The sequence below is a fragment of the Oncorhynchus nerka genome, linkage group LG27 (genome assembly GCF_034236695.1).
Source record: "Oncorhynchus nerka isolate Pitt River linkage group LG27, Oner_Uvic_2.0, whole genome shotgun sequence".
NCBI classification, from domain to species: domain Eukaryota; kingdom Metazoa; phylum Chordata; class Actinopteri; order Salmoniformes; family Salmonidae; genus Oncorhynchus; species Oncorhynchus nerka.
Window position 1 is genome coordinate 53,293,887 of NC_088422.1, and position 21,649 is coordinate 53,315,535.

General features: G+C 43.5%; 1 protein-coding gene and 1 pseudogene across 1 annotated transcript; both read left to right on the top strand.

The window, feature by feature from the left end:
• Nucleotides 1-2,052: 2,052 nt before the first annotated feature.
• Nucleotides 2,053-5,545, top strand: LOC115112505 (chromaffin granule amine transporter-like; annotated as a pseudogene).
• A 1,343-nt stretch (nucleotides 5,546-6,888) lies between these two features.
• LOC115112506 (zinc finger MIZ domain-containing protein 1-like) lies at nucleotides 6,889-11,504 on the top strand. Its single transcript, XM_029639603.2, has 4 exons — nucleotides 6,889-6,978; nucleotides 7,292-7,415; nucleotides 7,670-7,843; nucleotides 9,047-11,504. The coding sequence occupies exons 1-4, from the start codon at nucleotides 6,889-6,891 to the stop codon at nucleotides 9,061-9,063; spliced, it is 405 nt and encodes a 134-aa protein (XP_029495463.1). The 3' UTR covers nucleotides 9,064-11,504.
• Nucleotides 11,505-21,649: the final 10,145 nt, after the last annotated feature.

Here is a 21,649-nt window from a genome sequence, read left to right on the forward strand (position 1 = left end):
GGTTGAAAAAGACAAAGGAACCTGAAGAGGGTTAAACCAAGGCCTCATACCTTTTAAAGGGTTAATATATTGTGCTATGATAAACTCTGTGTGTCTGTGTTAAAACCTGTTTTCGAGTGTTGTGCCCTTCAGACACTATCAAAAGACTTAAACCGCCTACAGTACGTTCATACTCCTCCTGTCTGGAATAAACAAGATTTTTTTTTTTAAAGAAAGACAAAAGTTATCTGAGGTTCTGAAAACACAAGGCTGCCGCAAGCCTGATGAAAAAGGGACAAAATAAACAAGATTTTTTTTTTTAAAGAAAGACAAAAGTTATCTGAGGTTCTGAAAACACAAGGCTGCCGCAAACCTTATGAAAAAGCCTGATGAAAACAGACACCTGTCAGAAGATACTTGGACTCGTTCACCTTGTTATGACTCTATACTTGTGATGGAAGGTCAAGTTTCTGTCAACCCACCTCTGAGCTTTTAATTGCCGATAAGATGGTTGCTGCTGTCAGGGGTGGTTAGATTTATTAAAATGTTGTTGTCAGGGAAACTCACGCAAGGAGGACTGGGAGAGGCTCTATGAGTTACAGGATGTCTTAGACATTTTGCAGAACCTGGGGAGAGCTATTATGTACTGTACTCTGTACCAACTTCTGCCTACAATTGTGTTACTAAAGGAGTATTATAATACTTAAACAAAGAGTCTGTGTTTTCCTTCCATTACTAATGTATGTTTGATAATTATACAGACCTGATCATCTGTTGAAGAAATTGACCAACAAATCTTTTTACAATCTATGCTACGGATGAGTAACTGTGTCAAAGAGGGTGAATTCAAGCAGGACCACCGGGTCACCACTCTCCAAGGAATCGTGTGTCTAAATTACTTTCATTCCCACACTGGAACCATCTACACGGCTGATTAGCCGTCCTCTGAAGAACCCTTTTCAGAGCAAGGACGAGGAAACATTCCACTAGGAGTAAGGACACTGACATCGTGAGGACAAACAGAGAGTTTACACCTGGCAACCGAAGGTGTGCTGTCATCGGAGAAGTCAGAACGCGGTCCACGAAGAGGCACCCTATCAGAGACGTTCAAAACTGAATTACATCATTATATTCTGACCCATTAGAGTGGCAGTTCGGGGCAAGGTTAGGGTTCAAATAAGCATAGTTGACAAATGTACCCAAGTGCGGTTTTCTCTCGTGCACACTCTCTTTCTCTCTCTTTTGAAATCCACGTTTTGTAACACGTGTCATATTGTGTTGGCCCGCTAGGAACTAATCAATAGCCTAGACTGTGTGTTTATGTATGTGTATCTTATATTATCATTTTAGCTTGTTAGTAAATAAATGATCAACTCAATTGGTGTGGTATTGACTTATTTAGTGAGACTCGCGAATTAGTGAGATTTGCGAATTCCCGAATTATGCGACGTTCAGAATGAGACTGTAAAGGAAATTAATTCATTAGCAACTGTTGTAAAATCGATATTCTGATATTCTTTGAGTTAATTTGGAAAGTAGAAACTCAATAAAGCCAAAACCCTCCCATTGCGCACCAGGTTAATGAGTTAATAATTACCTGATTCATTTCATCACGTAATTATAAACCGTTAATCATTCAATGAGCAGCAGTCGTCACATTAATCATTACGACAGCACTCTTAGAAAAAAATGTGCAATCTAGAACCTAAAAGGGTTCTTCAGCTGTCCCCATAGGAAAACCATTTTAATAAACCTTTTTGGTTCTAGGTAGAACTTTTTTTGGTTCCATGTAAAAAACCTTCCTGGAACCAAAAAAGCATGCTCCTATGGGGACAGCCAAAGAACCCTTTTGGAACCCTTTATTCTAAGAGTGTAGTTTGTGTGTAGTTAGTTTAGGACAAACTCAAATGTAGTGGTGTAACGATAATACAGACACAGTTGTGGAGACCTTGTGACTAAATTGGTAATCAAATGTTAATATTTTCAAATATGTTTTAATTATCAACATATCTGTTTCTTATCCAAAAAAAGGGAACTGTTCTGTAGCTATTGTCCCAGGGAACGTGGAGAGCTATGTCGCTATTCAACCCCTTGGTGTGAGCGCGAGAGTTGCTACGACAGAGCCAGAGGCTCCTCCAGACTGGTGCTGGTGGTCGTGTGTGTTGCCCTGCTACTGGATAACATGCTGCTTACTGTTGTCGTGAGTCCAGACAACCCACACATGCACACACATACACACAAACTTTCAAATGTGCATGTAGTTGTGTACCTTAGATCGGGTAGTGATATTTGTATTGAAAAAGGCACGTCACCCATTTTAATATTTAGCTACAGGGCCAACAATGCAGCTAGCGTGACCATAGCATTTGCCTTTACCTGGCCTGACATCTAGACCCCACAGAGAATAACTCTGGTTGACAGAGAGCAGCGCGACCACATTCCCCCTCATGGAGTAGATCCACTGTGCCTCCCCGGCACTGAGACAAAAGGGTTCCCTCCTTTCCTTTCGCCTGCCTTTTAAAGTGCACAGTCTCCCACAAACCCAAATGTGTCGTCTCTCCTCTCTCGCAGTGCCCATCATCCCAATGTTTTTATATGCCCTGGATCCCCCTACACAGGACACCTTCATCCAGCATGCAGAGGCTCTCTGAGGAGGGCTTCACATTGACCTCAGTCCACTCCTTCTACGACAACACTTCCTACAGCATCAGCTGCTCTGAGAGCAACCTGTCTGAGGCCCTCCTCTTCAACATCTCCAGAAACTCCAGCCAGGTGAAAGGCAGCACATGCCAGAAGGACAGTGCCTTCTTGGACAAGGAGAATGTTCATGTGGGACTCCTCTTTGCCTCCAAGGCTCTGGTGCAGCTTCTGATCAATCCCTTCGTGGGTCCCCTGACCAACAGGTTCATGTTCTGGCTTCACAGCAAGTGTTTTTGTGTGTGTGACAAAATCACAGCTAGCTAGGACAGTGTTCAACTTCGCATTTATTGAAAATGATTAAATACAATACACACTGGTTCTAATCCTTATCTTTTCCCCCAAGAGTTGGACATCACATACCAATGTTTGCTGCCTTTATCATCATGTTTGTTTCAACAATAAGTATGCGTGCCTGACACTGACACACACTTCTAACTTGTTACACACAGTTGATAATGAGATATAATTGAGGTAGTGATCTCTAATATACATACCATGACTGTTTCACAACTCCAATGCGTCATCTTTAGATTTGATTTTATCTTACCACAGTGCAGTCATGGTAACGGAGGTTGTGTCTGGTGGTTGTCAGTGTTTGCCTTCTCATGTGCATACGCCTTGTTGTTGTTTTGCTCGCTCTCTTCAGGGAATTGGTTCCTCTTTCTCCTCCGTGTTTTGTGTTTCACAAAAATACCCTAACTCCCCAGTGTTGTAATAGAATATGAACCATTTTGTCCGAGCATCTTAATGTCTAAGTGAAAAGCATGTCTTCTCCCGTAAGACTGGGAATGTTGGCCAGTGTGTACACAAGTCATGAGGAGAGACGCGTAGCTATGGGGATTGCACTGGGTGGACTGGCCATGGGGGTTCTCGGTGAGTTTACTCCCCTTTTTTATTTTTTATTTGACCTTTATTTAACGAGGCAAATCAGTTAAGGGCAAATTCTTATTTACAATGACAGATTACCAAAAGGCGGGACGGGGGCCTGAGATTTAAAATAAAAAATAAATACAATACAAATATAGGACAGAGCACACATTACAACAAGAGAGACAACACAACACTACATACAGAGAGACCTAAGACAACAACATAGCAAGGCAGCAACACATGACAACACAGCATGGTAGCAACACAACATGGTAGCAGCACAAAACGTGGTACAAACATTATTGGGCACAGACAACAGCACAAAGGGCAAGAAGTTAGAGACAACAGTGTAACGGTGTGAAATACTGCCAGAAAGGCTTAGATTAAGAAAGGAGCAGATCCTGGTGGTCCTGTGTGGCTCAGTTGTGCGGTCAATTCCCACTGTGGCCACCCATACGAAATTGTACTGTATGCACACATTACTACTGTAAGATGCTTTGGATAAAAACATCTGCTAAATAGCAAATGGTTACGATGAAACGTGTCTTACACTAACACATGCCAATGTGAAATCATCATGTGGAATACATGTATAATCAATGACTTTTTCTTGAAAATGTCTTTGACAGTAGGAGCGCCATTTGGCAGTGTGATGTATTCATTTGTGGGGAAGACTGCTCCTTTCTTGATCTTGGCCTTTCTGGCAGTATTTCAGTATTTCCGTTTATCTGTTACACTTTACATTACAGTGACCTTATTACAGTGTAATTATTCCTGTAATTACAGTGTAAGAAGTATTGTAATTACTCAGTGCAGTGTAATAATGAGCAATAACAATTATCATTACACTTGTACAGTAAAGTCTGTACTTATAATGTACTTTGCATTACTTAGGCTTAGGGTCAGGCCAACGTTAGGGTTATGGTTAGGTAAAGTGTAATGTGGGAAATTACTATACTTGTTGTTACACTGTAATTACATGATACACAGTAATAAGAACACTGTAATGTCAAGTGTTACCAGATTATCTGTTGTGGCTACCAGTCAGAATGAACAGTTTAGACAGGCAAGCTGTTTGTATTGTTCAGAGAGGACAAGGCATATTCTAGGACTGTTCCTTAATGCCAACTGACTGACTCTCTAAACACACAGCGTTACATCTCTGCCATCAAAGATTTCACCAGATGTGAGTATACTTTTCACCTTTTCTTTCAAGATAAAAGATTTTAAAAATAAATGTAACCCAGCCACAAAATGAACATAACTGACTTGATCAAATCAAAAAATGGGGCTTTATCTCAATTCATCTTTCCTTGGGTCTTCAAATGCTATCTCCCACCTCTTTCACAAAAGAAGGCCTGGGGAGGGACTTTGGACCTTCTCTTCCAATACTATAGAGTAGAAGGCAAGGAGCTAGGATGTGAGGAACCGTGGAAATACAAATTCGGATTGAGCCAGAGTGTGTACGAATCAGTGTCGTTTAAGATGCACCGAACAGAAGCCATCATTGCATTAAATTACACGTTGTCTTATTTTATAACGTTGACATTTCAGAGGTCTCCTCCCTCACGCTAGAAAAAACAATACATTTTTCCTGTCTCCTCCGGCTTAACATTTCACATTAACTTACAGAGTGTGGAGGGCATTCCTTTGCTGACCCTACTGAAGGACCCCTACATTCTCATTTGTGCAGGTGAGTCTGGGACTTGACTGTCAGAATAACAAACCAAAGAGTAAGGCTAAACACAGAGGAAATGTCCCTAATGTCAATCTATTCCCTATTAGTGCACTACATTTGACCAGCTCCTATGGGTGAAGTAGTGCACTAAATAGGGATTACATTGCCATTTGGGATGCAGGCATAGTCGTAAAACAGAAGTGAGCTGACCTTGGTGCTTTGGTTTCAGGCTCTCTGTGCTTCGCCAACATGGGAGTTGCCATTCTGGAGCCCACACTTCCCATCTGGATGATGCAGACCATGTGCTCTCCCAAATGACTGCTTGGTACGTTTTTGCGTCACGTTTTTTTTCATTCCAGTAAATCCTATGGATTAAATAGTCCTTCCTTTGTTTGACAGTGTTTTGCGTTTGATTTGTAGGTATGGCTTTCCTACCAGCAAGCATTTCTTACCTTATTGGCACCAATTTACAAAACAAAACGTGAAGGTAGGTTTTCGTTGATCCTCTCCTGGTTACTTCTATTTGTTCCTATCTATCAATTATCAATATATAAAAGTCTAGTCACTCAGAAAATAAGTTCTCATGTAAGCCTATGGGGGTTGTGTGAATCAGTGTTAGTGTCTGTGTGAATGTGTGTGTGCAGGGGCAGACTGCCCGAAATGCTGGATGTACTGGTCAATTTTTTGCCCAGTGGTTCTGTCTAACTTGTTATTTTTGCGCAAAATGATCATTATCTGGTCCCATTCCTCCTCTGTGTGTGTGTGAGAGAGAGAGTTGTTGATGATTCCCATCAAGGAGGAGGTATTTTTCTCTCCTCAGGTGGCTGTGCTCCATGTTTGAGATGTTTATTGTTGGCATCAGTCTTATAGTCACCCGTGACTATTATTTCCTATGCACACTTTTGGCTCTGCAAGATCACAAGGTAGTTCAATGAAGAATCATCATATTTCTTGTCCTATAGGTTCATTATCCAAAGAACATCTATGGTCTTATTGGTCCAAATATAGGCCTGGGGTTTGTTATTGGTGGGTGCCGATGTGTTATATAGAAACACATATGAATGATGGTCTGAAGCATCAGAGAGACAGACAGACAGATATAAATATAGCCACGGCCCAGCCCAAGTGTTGACCCAAGATCAGCGTCCAGGGGCAACTTAATCCTACTTTGTAGTGGATATTGTCTGCTATGGAAATACAGTGGTCTCAGGATGACTGCAAGCCAGGGGTTGAGACACATACGCCTTATGGGAGTTGCCTGCAAGACCCATGTATTGTGCTGAAAAATAAACCAAAAATGGTGGCCTCTGTGGGTCTGAGTGGATACTGCACCCCCGGCTGGCTATAGGAGTGAGTGGCTTATGTCATGTTTAAGAGGGAAGTTCTTCGACTTTGCAACACTGCTCAATATGGACCTTATTTATACGTTATTATAACCATGTAACCCAGTGAAAACAGAGAACATCAAAGTGACTTCTGTTTCCTTTATCTCACCCGCCATAACATGCCCACACTAACCTAGAGGACTTTTCAGATGGGTGGCGGTGCGGGCTACAACACACAGTTCATGCAACACCCGGGCCCCCGAGGTCCCCCTGGCACGTCCCCGGCAGGGATGGGTCCTGCTCGTTTTCCGTCAATGGGGCCCCGTACAACTGTCAATGGGGCCCCTCAGGGCCAGAGGCTACCCCAGGGCTCAGCAGGGACACACTAGGCCGCAGCAGGGACTCAAATGCCCATACAACGCTGAAGTGAGTCTCCCTCAGCGAATGACTTCACATATTTTCTAATGCAAACCATTTGTAGACTGACAGCCATAAGTTGAAAATATACCGTGTGAATTATAATACTATGTTAACACGTACGTACATTTTATTTATTTTATTAAGCTTGAGCTTTATATTGAGTTTAACGTAATGTCGTTTTTTGTTAGTGTCCAACATATCTGTCGAACCCCTATTCCTGTCTGTCTGTTGCACAGCCTGCTGGGCTATACTGTTTTCACAACCCTCCTCCTATGTGTGTGTATGCCCTGGCTGGCTACTGTAATAATACCCAAACTAGAGTCCAGAGTACAAACCAGTGCTGTGCGATTTGCCTTTCCGTCGGAGCAGTTCAACGGACAATGAACTAGAGTTTACAAGAGTTTACAACATCTTCAACCAGGCTGCAGTCAATGGGAGACAGAGTGAGAGAACTCATTCCACTTTCATTATATTTAGGTGTGACATGGTCCCAGATCTGTTTGTGCCGTCTTGCCAATGGCTGTAGGAGTTGGAAAGATGGCACAAACAGATTTGGGACAAGGCTTCTCTTTGTGTGTAGAGATGTAGACCTACGTTGCCTCTGAATGCCAAAATCTCAAAGCAAAACACATTGCTAGTATTTTTTGTCCTCCAAGTACAGCAACCTAACCCTGCTCTCATTTTCTTTGTGTTCCAGCCGGGCAGGGTGATGCCTGGTTATCCAAGCTCTCCCCTTCTTGGAAACCCCACCCTTCCCATAACCCCAAGCAGTGTGATGCCCCCTACATGTCGCCTGGCCATGACGTCAAGCCCGCTTTCCTGCCTGACATCAAGCCATACACGAACTCCCTACCCCCACCACTCCCCACAGGTAAACCCAAACATGACACACACACGTGCACACACTAGTGGTGTGTTTTCACCAAACTCACTTGTTGCAGATAAAAATCAGTGTGTGATGACGTAGTGCACACAAAATGTACCTTCTCACACCATTTTAATTATTCTAATGTTCAATGTGTTTCCATCACATTTCCAACTCTACCAATAGTTTTGTCACAACATCTGTTAAATACCAAATGTGCCTACTCTGGTCTTGGCACGTGCACTCTAGCCAACATCTCGCAGATACAGGCTAATGGCTAGAAGGGATCCAGCTTTTGTTGAATTAATGTCAGATTTGCTTTTTGTAGCAGGTTGGGAGAATCTATGCAGCAGGTTAGCAGAATGAACGTAGCATAATTAGGTTAAGGTTAGGAAAAATGGTTAGGGTTAGCTAAAATGCAAAAACAAAAACGGAAGCCCTTATACGCCATGACTCAGATACAGTGCGGGTAAACTAGTCTACATGATGAGATTATGGATCAGAGCAAGAATTTGTTTATTTTTTAAAACAGCAGTCTAGCATTGATTATTATTATACCAGAATAAGACCCTCGACATTTATTGGAAAGGAGCATCAAGCTCATACCATGCACTTTCACCACCCTGTGAAGTTCAATCATCATTTATTTCATCTGTTGCCTAATGGCCTAAACGGCATTGTTTCCTGAGTTGAAGTGGGAGGACCACACACCATGTCATCACGTGACTTAATCCTACTTCAAATTATTGTTATTATATCAATATTTGCGCATTAATGCTTTTCCGCCGCCAGATTCTGTAAATGGAACAAACCGGTAAAATATTTAAATGTTCTAGTGAGGAGCTCAGAAAAGTACGTCCTCACATGGCTACGCTCCACACCCTCCCCGTACATGGCTTTTAATCTTCTTCCCATTAAACTTTTCCATTTACAGAATCTTCCCTTGCTGACCCTGGCTACAACAAGATATGAGCAATCTACCATTTAAAATTAACCGGGCTAGTTTAACTTCATCTATCTCTTTCTCTGTGGCATTGGTTAGTCGGATAGGGTGTAAGTGAGGCCCTGTGGTCTCATCAACCACCAACACAACTATCCACTCTGACACATTATTACACTTGCTTCCTAACTTGACCCTCTTTTTGCTTTCTATACGAGACGCTCCACTGCCTTCATGATCTCTCTTCTTCCTATGTCTTTCCACTACAGACCATTCAACTCCTTGAGCCTCATCCTTCCGCTCCATATCATCAGAATGGTCACCCATATTGATCGCATACCAGCACAGGTGTTGCTTCTCCAACCTCTCTCCATTTCGTCCACACTACTCGCCGCCATTTTCCTGGACCTTCTCCCACTCATCAAACAAACGTTTCCTCAGTCCATCTACATGTTGAGGACCTATCTCCCAAATTCACACACACATTAATCGAATTGAAGACAAGAGGCTTGTTTGACATCGACTGAATGAATTGCAGTCAGTGACTGATCTACCCATTGGACTTTCTCTAGAGATAAATCAAATCAAGCCCAAACTGCAATGTAGTAGGGAGTTGTAGTCTCCAACAACAGACCAATATTCTAATGAACTACAATGACCATAATACATTGCGCGCCTACTAGTCCTGGCTGTGTTTCTTTTACACCTGCTACAGAAAAGAGACAAAAGAATGAAGGACAGACACAAGTTGCATCGCAAGGCATCTCTACCTGAAAATACCAGGCCCCCAGTGTCCAATCTGGAATGTTAAGTCAAGCGCTCTGCTGGTTGACTATGGCGTAGCAACTTAGCGGTGCCAAAAGCCCTGGTCTGCAAGGTGTAAATTACGATTTGTTTATTATGAAGTTCGATCCCCACTGTGAATTATTTAAAAGATCTCTACAAATCGAGATATTTAGTTAAATAGTTATCCATTCCGACTGCTACATTTGTTGTCACACAGGATCACATGTTGACACAGACCAATCATGGGCTGGCAGAATGGGCAGGTAGAATGAAACGGCAACATCGACCATGATCCTATGCTAGTTACGGCCACTTTCACCATGATAATTAGCAATTTATTTACTTATTTTGTGTTTGTGCCATTTAGCCCCATTCAGCAATATGGCACGCTTCAAATTCAAATACTTCATGCGCCATCAGGTGTTTCCCATAGGAATACGTGGATGATGTTAGCATTATCGCTATCTACTGGTTTTAATGTAGGCTATATGGAAAATACTGAACATGACCTAAGTGATTGATAGTTGGTATTCGGCAATAATAAAAGTATGCCTTATTTACTTTGAAGAACGATTAAAATTATGATTTTGTCAGACAACATAGGCAGCAGATCTAGTGATGAGATGACTTGAAATTAAATAAAGTCATCAAATAAAATACATTTAATACAGACAAATGAAATAATTTTAAAGTCATGTGAGTAATTGATGGTTAATAAGTAGGGCTGTAACGGTACATGTTTTCATATCTAACTGTTTGGTACGGAGACCTCCGCACTGTGAACCCGAATGAATACATACAGTTGAAGCCAAATACATTTAAACTCAGTTTTTCACAAATCCTGACATTTAATCCTAGGAGAAATTCCCTGTCTTAGGTCAGTTAGGATCACTACTTTGTTTAAAAAATGTGAAATGTCAGAATAATAGTAGAGAGAATGATTTACTAAAACTTTTATTTCTTTCATCACATTCCTAGTGGGTCAGCAGTTTACATACACTCAATTAGTATTTGGTAGCATTGCCTTTAAATAGTTTAACTTGGGTCAAATGTTTCGGGTAACCTTCCACAAGCTTCCCACAATAAGTTGGGTGAATTTCGGGCCATTCCTCCTGACAGAGCTGGTGTAACTGAGTCAGGTTTGTAGGGCTCCTTGCTCACACACTTTTTCAGTTCTGCCCACAAATTGTCTATAGGATTGAGGTAAGGGCTTTGTGATGGCCACTCCAATACCTTGACTTTGTTGTCCTTAAGCCAATTTGCCACAACTTTGGAAGTATGCTTGGGGTCATTGTCCATTTGGAAGACCCATTTGCGACCAAGCTTTAACTTCCTACTGATGTCTTGAGATTTTGCTTCAATATATCCACATACATTTCCTGCCTCTTGATGCATCTATATTGTGAAGTGCACCAGTCACTCCTGCAGCAAAGCACCCCCACAACATGATGCTGCCACCCTCGTGCTTCACAGTTCATGTCGATATAGGACTACATCCACAGGTACACCTCCAATTGACTCAAATGATGTCAATTAGCCTTTAAGAAGCTTATAAAGCCATGACATAATTTTCTGGAATTTTCTAAGCTGTTTAAATGCACAGTCAACTTAGTGTATGTAAACGTCTGACCCACTGGAATTGTGATACAGTGAATTACAGTGGGGAGAACAAGTATTTGATACACTGCCGATTTTGCAGTTTTCCTACTTACAAAGCATTTAGAGGTCTGTAATTTTTATCATAGGTACACTTCAACTGTGAGAGACGGAATCTAAAACAAAAATCCAGAAAATTTACATTGTATGATATTTAAGTCATTCATTTGCATTTTTTTGCATGACATAAGTATTTGATACATTAAGGCTCGTATGAATGTCCTGCTTAATGTAATGTTTGTGTCATCATCGCAAATCAACTGCATTATACTTAAAAAACATTTCAACCAGTAAAATGGCTCTTTGGCTAGCTTTTGTTACAGCCTATATCAATGAGCGTTAGCATTCTAGCACACAACTGCTGCATCTAAAATAGTTATTTTGCAAATACCTTAAAAAAAAAGGTAGGGGATAACCAGTCAGAAAACCAGTCAGTATCTGGTATGACCACAATTTACCTCGTGCAGCGCGACACATCTCCTTCACATAGAGTTGATCAGGCTGTTGATTGTGGCCTGTGGAATGTTGTCCAACTCCACTTCAATGGCTGTGCAAAGTTGCTGGATATTGGCGGGAACTGTACCACGCTGTTGTACGTAATCCGGAGGTTGCCGAGTAATCTTATTCTCCGCACAGATCGTGCATGCGGCGATATCAGGAACCATGGTAGGCCACCAAAAGCGTTGTCGCACAAAGGCCAGGATGGGAACGCTGCGCCTCAGAACCTGCTTCCCTATTCCGCTCAGCACGGGGTGGAAAGGATGGTCTCTGGTTGTAGCTGTGGAGCTATTGCGGGGTGACAGCACATCCGGCCTGACATTCTTGGACCCCGGTCGGTATGAGAGGAAGAAGTTGAACTGGATGAAATGCAGGGCCCATCTAGCTTGACTGGAATTGAGACACTTGGCGGTGCGGAGATATTCCAGGTTCTTGTGGTCAGTCTACACAATGAACGGATGTTCCGTCCCCTCCGGCATATGGCCGAAGAATATGGCCGACTATTGTTCCCATACTGCTGTAGCCCATGGAAAGCCCTCCCGGACATGAGCGTGATGAGGTATGCTACCTTAGTGCGGTCCGAGGGGAAGGAGGAGGGCTACAGCTCAATGATGAGGGAACACTGAGCGAGAAACTTCTGACAGGTGCCCAACTCTCCATGGAAGCATTCCGGGGGAGTTAAGCGGGGTTCCTGGGAAACCGGGGTGGCCATGGAGGTGGCGCTGCTAACAACCGGGTTATTGAGGGGCTGGGAGGTTACCATCGTGGTAAACTGCCTAACAGACAACCTGCGGAATTGTTCCAGCAATGTGTTCCACGCTCGGTCCAGGCGTTCGGCCAAGTTCTGGAACCCTTCCATAAGAGCATGAAGCAACTCCTTGTGCCTTCCAATGATGGCTCCTTGGGAGGAGATGGCGTGGTGGAGCTGGTCCGAGTCTGCTGGGTCAGTCATGGCCAGTTCGTACTATCACGTTTTAGGGAAGACCCAGATGCAGACAGTGTCAAAGTAACAAATGTTTATTACTAGAACAGGGGACAGGCAAAATGACAGGTAAAGGGCAGGAAGAGGTCAGTAATCCAGGTCAAAGTCCAAAAGGTACAAAACGGCAGGCAGCCTCTGGATCAGGGCAGGCAGAGGGCAATAATCCCGGGTGTTGTGACAAGGTACAGAATGGCAGACTCAGGGCAGGCAGAAGGGTCAAAACCGGGAAAACTAGAAACAGACAGGAGCAAGAGGGAAAACGCTGGTAGGCTTGACAAACAAAACGAACTGTCAACAGACAAACAGAGAATACAGGTATAAATACACTGGGGATAATTGAGAATATGGGTGACACTTGGAGGGGGGTGGAGTCAAGCACAAAGACAGGTGAAACCGATCAGGGTGTGACAACAGGACTAAGATTGAATCCTACAACGCCGGCTCTTGACGCTCGTCGGATGTGGCAGGGCTTGCAAACTATTACGGACTACAAAGGGAAACCCAGCCACCAACTGCCCAGTGAAGCAAACCTGCCAGACGGGCTATATGTCTTTTATGATCTCTTCGAGGCAAGCAACACTGAAGCATGCATGAGAGCATCAGCTGTTCCAGACAACTGTGTCATCACTCTCACCGTAGCTGATGTGAATGTTGACCTGTTTAATGTACTTTCTCACAAGGCCGCAGGCCCAAACAGATTACCAGGACGTGCACTCACAGCATGACCAACTGGCAAGTGTCTTCACTGACATTTTCAATCCCTCCCTGACCTACATATTTCAAGCAGACCACCATAGTCCCTGTGACCAAGAAAGCCTAAATGACTACAGCCCTGTAGCACTCACATCTGTAGCCATGAAATGTTTTGAAAGGCTGGTCATGGCTCACATCAACACCATTATCCCAGAAACCCTAGACCCACTCCAAATCGCATAGCGTCCCAACAGATCCACAGATGAGGAAATCTCAAACGCACTCAACACTGCCCTTTCCCACCTGGACAAAAGGAACACCCATGTGAAATAGCTGTTCATTGACTACAGCTCAGTGTTCAACACCATTGTGCCCACAAAGCTCATCACTAAGCTAAGGACCCTGGGACTAAACACCTCCTTCTGCAACTGGATCCTGGACTTCCTGACAGGCCACCCGCAGGTGGTAAGGATAGGCAACAACACATTTACCAAGCTGACCCTCAACACGGGGAACCCTCATGAGTGCGTGTTTAGTCCCTTCCTGAACCCCCTGGTCACCCACGACTGTGTGGCCAAACACTACTCCAACACCATCATTAAGTTTGCAGACGACACAACAATGGTCGGCCTGATCACCAACAACAATGAGACAGCCTATAGGGGGGAGCTCAAAGACCTGGCAGTGTGGTGCCAGGACAACGACCTCTCCCTCAACATGAGAAAGACAAAGGAGCTGAACGTGGACTACAGGAAAGGGGGGCCGAACACATCCCCATTCATTTACATTTACATTTACATTTAAGTCATTTAGCAGACGCTCTTATCCAGAGCGACTTACAAATTGGTGCGTTCACCTTATGACATCTAGTGGAACAGCCACTTTACAATAGTGCATCTAAATCTTTTAAGGGGGGTGAGAAGGATTACTTTATCCTATCCTAGGTATTCCTTAAAGAGGTGGGGTTTCAGGTGTCTCCGGAAGGTGGTGATTGACTCCACTGTCCTGGCGTCGTGAGGGAGTTTGTTCCACCATTGGGGGGCCAGAGCAGCGAACAGTTTTGACTGGGCTGAGCGGGAACTGTACTTCCTCAGTGGTAGGGAGGCGAGCAGGCCAGAGGTGGATGAACGCAGTGCCCTTGTTTGGGTGTAGGGCCTGATCAGAGCCTGGAGGTACTGAGGTGCCGTTCCCCTCACAGCTCCGTAGGCAAGCACCATGGTCTTGTAGCGGATGCGAGCTTCAACTGGAAGCCAGTGGAGGGAGCGGAGGAGCGGGGTGACGTGAGAGAACTTGGGAAGGTTGAACACCAGAGACGGGCTGTGGCGTTCTGGATGAGTTGTAGGGGTTTAATGGCACAGGCAGGGAGCCCAGCCAACAGCGAGTTGCAGTAATCCAGACGGGAGATGACAAGTGCCTGGATTAGGACCTGCGCCGCTTCCTGTGTGAGGCAGGGTCGTACTCTGCGGATGTTGTAGAGCATGAACCTACAGGAACAGGCCACCGCCTTGATGTTAGTTGAGAACGACAGGGTGTTGTCCAGGATCACGCCAAGGTTCTTAGCGCTCTGGGAGGAGGACACAATGGAGTTGTGAGGATGTGAGGATTGTTGTGAGGATCCCGGTGCCACCACCCCACTGACCAGAAGCTCTCGGGGTGTGCGAGAACACGTGGGCGGACGAAGAGAGAGCAGTAGGAGTAGCAGTGTTATCTGTGGTGATCCATGTTTCCGTCAGTGCCAAGAAGTCGAGGGACTGGAGGGAGGCATAGGCTGAGATGAACTCTGCCTTGTTGGCCGCAGATCGGCAGTTCCAGAGGCTACCGGAGACCTGGAACTCCACGTGGGTCGTGCGCGCTGGGACCACCAGATTAGGGTGGCCGCGGCCACGCGGTGTGGAGCGTTTGTATGGTCTGTGCAGAGAGGAGAGAACAGGGATAGACAGACACATAGTGTCTGTAAAGCAATTATCTTTAATACAAAGACGGCTATGTAGCTAGCTAAGAAGAAATTGCTAAGATTAGACAAATCAAACCGTTGTACTATAGTGAAATGTAATGAAATGTAATGAAAAGTTATACAACCTGCGGACCGAAGTGCGAATGCGACCGCTCGCTCCAACCCGGAAGTGACGTACATTCACATCAACGGGGATGTAGTGGAGCGGGTTGAGAGTTTCAAGTTCCTTGGTGTCCACATCACCAACAAATTATCATGGTCCAAACACTCCTAGACCGTCATGAAGAGGACATGACAACACCTTTTTCCTCTCCGGACACTGAAAATATTTGGCATTGGTCCCCATATCATCAAAAAGTTCTACAGCTGCAACATCGAGAGCATCCTGACCGGTTGCATCACCACCTGGTATAGCAACTGCTCGGCATCCGACCTTAAGGCGCTACAAAGGGTAGTGCATATGGCCCAGTACATCACTGGGGCCAAGCATCCTGTCATCCAAGACCTCTATACCAGGCGGTGTCAGAGGAAGGCCCTAAATATTGTCAAAGACTCCAGCCACCCTAGTCATAGACTGTTCTCTCTGCTACCGCATGGCAAGAGGTACCGGAACGCCAAGTCTTGGTCCAAGAGGCTTCTAAACAGCCTCTTACCCCCAAGGCATAAGAATCCTGAACATCTAATCAAATTGTTACCAAGACTATTTGCATTGCCCCCCTATCTTTTAAACCGCTGCTACTCTCTGTTGTTATCATCTATGCATAGTCACTTTAATAACTCTACCTACATGTGCATACTACCTCAACTAACCGGTGCCCCTGCACATTGACTCTGTACCGGTACCCCCCCCTGTATATAATCTTAATTTTGCTATTTTACTGCTTCTCTTAATTACTTGTTACTTTATTTCTTATTCTTATTCGTATTTTTGAAAATGCATTGTTGGTTAGGGGCTCGTAAGTAAGCATTTCACTGTAAGGTCTACACCTGTTTTATTCGGTACATGTGACGAATACAATTTGATTCGATTTGATCACTCTCATACGAACCCAAAGGAGGAAAAGGAGGAAGTCAAAAGCTCCGGCTGAAATGTAGGAAGTCAAAAGCTCCAGCTGAATTGTCCTTATCAGTTGTCCATGATGACTCCTTGCTGTCCCCAGTCCACCTGGCCATGCTGCTGTTCCAGTTTCAACTGACCTGAGCCCTAGGACCATGCCCCAGGAGTTACCTGACATGATGACTCCTTGCTGTCCCCAGTCCACCTGGCCATGCTGCTGCTCCAGTTTCAACTTCCACCTGACTGTGCTGCTGCTCCAGTTTCAACTGTTCTGCCTTATTATTATTCAACCATGCTGGTCATTTATGAACATTTGAACATCTTGGCCATGTTCTGTTATAATCTCCACCCGGCACAGCCAGAAGAGGACTGGCCACCCCACATAGCCTGGTTCCTCTCTAGGTTTCTTCCTAGGTTTTGGCCTTTCTAGGGAGTTTTTCCGTGCCACCGTGCTTCTACACCTGCATTGCTTGCTGTTTGGGGTTTTAGGCTGGGTTTCTGTACAGCACTTTGAGATATCAGCTGATGTACGAAGGGCTATATAAATAAATTTGATTTGATTTGATTTGAAGGGGGAGTAAGAGTGTGCATAGTGTGACGATAGATCAGAGGCCATTAGTCTCAGAGGTGTAAAGATGATACAAATCAACTGAGAATGTTAATCATGTTTTATTTTTTGTTCATGTTTTATTTTTTTGTTCATTTACAAGTCATTTACAAGTTTATATAATGTTGAACAGTACGGAGTTAATGTTCAAAATGGGGGACTGATGGGGTATAAACGTTAAATATGAAATATCCTTATTCATGTTACTGAGAGAGCAAGGGGAATGCAAAGAGTTTACATTCTGTCAGAACATGTTAGTATCAGATATTAGGTATCCTATGGAGAGGAGAAGGGCCACAGTCTGGTTTCAGTTGTTGGGTTGTAATTAGAAACACTTGCTACACCAGAAGTTAATGTGTAGGGGTCAATGGAGGTTGGATATAAGCCAGGGGCTTAGAATTTTACTAAGTAAGGGGAAAAGCAATCACATGGTTGCAGTCACTGATGAGGGTGGATAGCTGTGGATTAGTGAGGAATGGGGGCCGACGTCAGGTCAGGTCACACGAAGGGAGAAGGAACAGTTCATTACCCATATCATTTAACTTCCTGCCTAGCAACTGAGAAGTATTGGCTGTCGAGATATGTAAGGAGTAGACTTAGCACAGGAGGAAGTTATAAATATATGTACTTGTGTAAATATGTCTCTGTCTTATGCAGCTGTGTGACTCAGTGGGTGAATAAACTTGGTTTGAGCTGTATTAGTTTTCCGTGAGTTTTGACTATGTTTAGTTAGAACCTAACACTCAGAATTCAATAAATTGTATATTTTCTCACAAAACGACCAGGAAGCCTGAAAAAACAGGCAGAGTTAATCAATCAATCAATCAATCAATCAAATGTATTTATAAAGCCATTTTTACATCAGGAGATGTCACAAAGTGCTATACAGAAATCCAGTCTAAATAATTTATAATAGGCCAGCATAGCCGAAATACTGATCAACATGAACACTCGTAAGAAATAAAGGTGTGAAATAATGGTGAGACGTAATTTTATATTAAAGAAAGTACTTGGACCCTTAAGCCTAATAAAGGCACCCAGCCGCTCTACAGTGCATGCAACCTCCTATCCGAATGCTTGAAAAAACAATACAAGGTAATAAAATTGGGTTTGAGGTTGGGTGATTGTGGAGGCCAGGCCATCAGATGCAGCAATCCATCACTCTCCTTCTTGGTTAAATAGCCCTTGCACAGCCTGGAGGTGTGTTGGGTCATTGTCCTGTTGAAAAATAAATGATAGTCCCACTAAGTGCAAACCAGATGGGATGGTGTATCGCTGCAGAATGCTGTGGAAGCCATGCTGCTTTTGTGTGCCTTGAATTCTAAAAGAAATCACAGACTGTGTCACCAGCAATGCACCCCCACACCATCTCTTTGCTTATTTGAGCTGTTCTTGCCATAATATGGACTTGGTCTTTTACCAAATAGGGCTATCTTCTGTATACCAACCCTACCTTGTCACAACACAACTGATTGGCTCAAACGCATTAAGAAGGAAAGAAATTCCACAAATTAACTTTTAACAAAGCACACCTGTTAATTGAAATAAATTCCAGGTGACTACTTCATGAAACTGGTTGAGAGAATGCCGAAGGGGGTGCAAAGCAGTCATCATGCAAAGGGTGGCTACTTTTAAGAATCTCAAATATAAAATATTGTTGGATTTGTTTAACACTTTATTGGTAACTACATGATTCCATATGTGTTATTTCATAGTTTTGATGTCTTCACTATTATTCTACAATGTAGAACATAGTCAAATAAAGAAAAACCTTAATGAGTAGGTGTGTCCAAACTGTTGAGTGGTACTGTACGGTACTGTCCTGTATGGGGTAGTGTGTGTAAGGCCAGTGACAAAAAAATCTACATTTAATGCATTTTAAATTCAGGCTGTAACAACAACATTTTGAAAAAGTCAAGGGGTATGAATACTTTCTGAAGGCACTGTATGGCCTCCTCCTTGTCAGGCCTCTCACAGACAGGGGTCCTGGGATGGACAGCTTGCACAGCTTCCCCACATACGGCGTTGGATCAAGGGTGACCTCGTTGAGGAGGAGATTCAGGAGCCCATCTACATAGCCTGTAATATTTTTGAAAAGGGACACTTTGTTAAATGGGTAGTGTCGTGTCTTTGGCATCATTAAAACTGAAGACTTATTTATCAAATAACTCTCTCTAATTATTATTGCGCGATTAAACTGATTAATCATGTAACTGTAATTAACTAGGAAGTCAGGGCACCAAGGAATATATTCAGATTATAAAGTTATAATTTTCCTAATATAACTTTCAGATATTTTCATATCTGATCAATTAGTCTTCGAATTTATGAATTATTATTTACCTCACATCAGTCTCATTCCAAACGTCGTAAATTGTTGGTTACCTGCACGAACCCAGTGTTCACTATTTGTCATCCATACATCAATTGTCTTAAAATCATTTATTTACTAACTAAGTAATTCACAGAAATGCATCACACAAACAAACAAATTAGATATGTTTACAAAGAAATGATAGGGGGATGTTCCCTAGTGGGCTAAACCGGCACGGCGGCTTGTTAGACAGTGATAATTATAACAATTGAAATGCTAATCCTTTGCACATGAACGGTCATTCATTCGGGAACAATTGCAATCAATATATACAGTGGGGAGAAGAAGTATTTGATACACTGCCGATTTTGCAGTTTTTCCTACTTACAAAGCATGTAGAGGTCTGTAATTTTTATCATAGGTACACTTCAACTGTGAGAGACGAATATAAAACAAAAATCCAGAAAATCACATTGTATGATTTTTAAGTAATGAATTAGCATTTTATTGCATGACATAAGTATTTGATACATCAGAAAAACAGAACTTAATATTTGGTACAGAAACCTTTGTAATTGCAATTACAGAGATCATACGTTTCCTGTAGTTCTTGACCAGGTTTGCACACACTGCAGCAGGGAATTTGGCCCACTCCTCCATACAGACCTTCTCCGGATCCTTTACGTTTCGGCGCTGTCGCTGGGCAATACGGAATTTCAGCTCCCTCCAAAGATGTTCTATTGGGTTCAGGTCTGGAGACTGGCTAGGCCACTCCAAGGACCTTGAGATGCTTCTTACGGAGCCACTCCTTAGTTGCCCTGGCTGTGTGTTTCGGGTCGTTGTCATGCTGGAAGACCCAGCCACGACCTATCTTCAATGCTCTTACTGAGGGAAGGAGGTTGTTGGCCAAGATCTTGCAATACATGGCCCCATCCATCCTCCCCTCAATATGGTGCAGTCATCTTGTCCCCTTTGCAGAAAAGCATCCCCAAATGATGTTTCCACCTCCATGCTTCACGGTTGGGATGGTGTTCTTGGGGTTGTACTCATCCTTCTTCTTCCTCCAAACACGGCGAGTGGAGTTTAGACCAAAAAGCTCTGTTTTTGTCTCATCAGACCACATGACCTTCTCCCATTCCTCCTCTGGATCATCCAGATGGTCATTGGAAAACTTCAGACGGGCCTGGACATGCGCTTGCTTGAGCAGGGGGACCTTGCGTGCGCTGCAGGATTTTAATCCATGACGGCGTAGTGTGTTCCTAATGGTTTTCTTTGAGACTGTGGTCCCAGCTCTCTTCAGGTCATTGACCAGGTCCTGCCGTGTAGTTCTGTGCTGATCCCTCACCTTCCTCATGATCCTTGATGCCCCACGAGGGTGATTGACCGTCATCTTGAACTTCTTCCATTTTCTAATAATTGCGCCAACAGTTGTTGCCTTCTCACCAAGCTGCTTACCTATTGTCCTGTAGCCCATCCAAGCCTTGTGCAGGTCTACAATTTTATCCCTGATGTCCTTACAGAGCTCTCTGGTCTTGGCGATTGTGGAGAGGTTGGAGTCTGTTTGATTGAGTGTGTGGACAGGTGTCTTTTATACAGGTAACGAGTTCAAACAGGTGCAGTTAATACAGGTAAGGAGTGGAGAACAGGAGGGACTCTTAAAGAAAAACTAACAGGTCTGTGAGAGCCGAAATTCTTACTGGTTGGTAGGTGATCAAATACTTATGTCATGCAATAAAATGCAAATTAATTACTTAAAAATCATGCAATGTGATTTTCTCGATTTTTGTTTTAGATTCCGTCTCTCACAGTTGAAGTGTACCTATTATAAAAATGACAGACCTCTACATGCTTTATAAGTAGGAAAACCTGCAGAATCGTCAGTGTATCAAATACTTGTTCTCCCCACTGTATATGATAAACAGAGAGTATCAGTGGCATAAAAGAGGGGTTGGTGGATGGTGGGTGGTAGACACAATGCAGATAGTCCGGGTAGCCAATGTGTGGGGGCACCGATTAGTCGGGCTAATTGAGGTAGTATGTTCATGAATGTATAGTTAAAGTGTCTATGCATATATGATAAACATAGAGTAGCAGCAGCGTAAAAGAGGGGTTGGGGAGGCACAATGCAAATAGTCCGGGTAGCCATTTGATTACCTGTTCAGGAGTCTTATAGCCTAGGGGTAAAAGCTGTTAAGAAGCCTTTTGGTCCTAGACTTGGTGCTCCGGTACCACTTGCCATGCGGTAGTAAAGAGAACAGTCAATGACTAGGTTGCCTGTGGTCAGTGACAATTTTTAGAGCCTTCCTCTGACACCGCCTGGTGTAG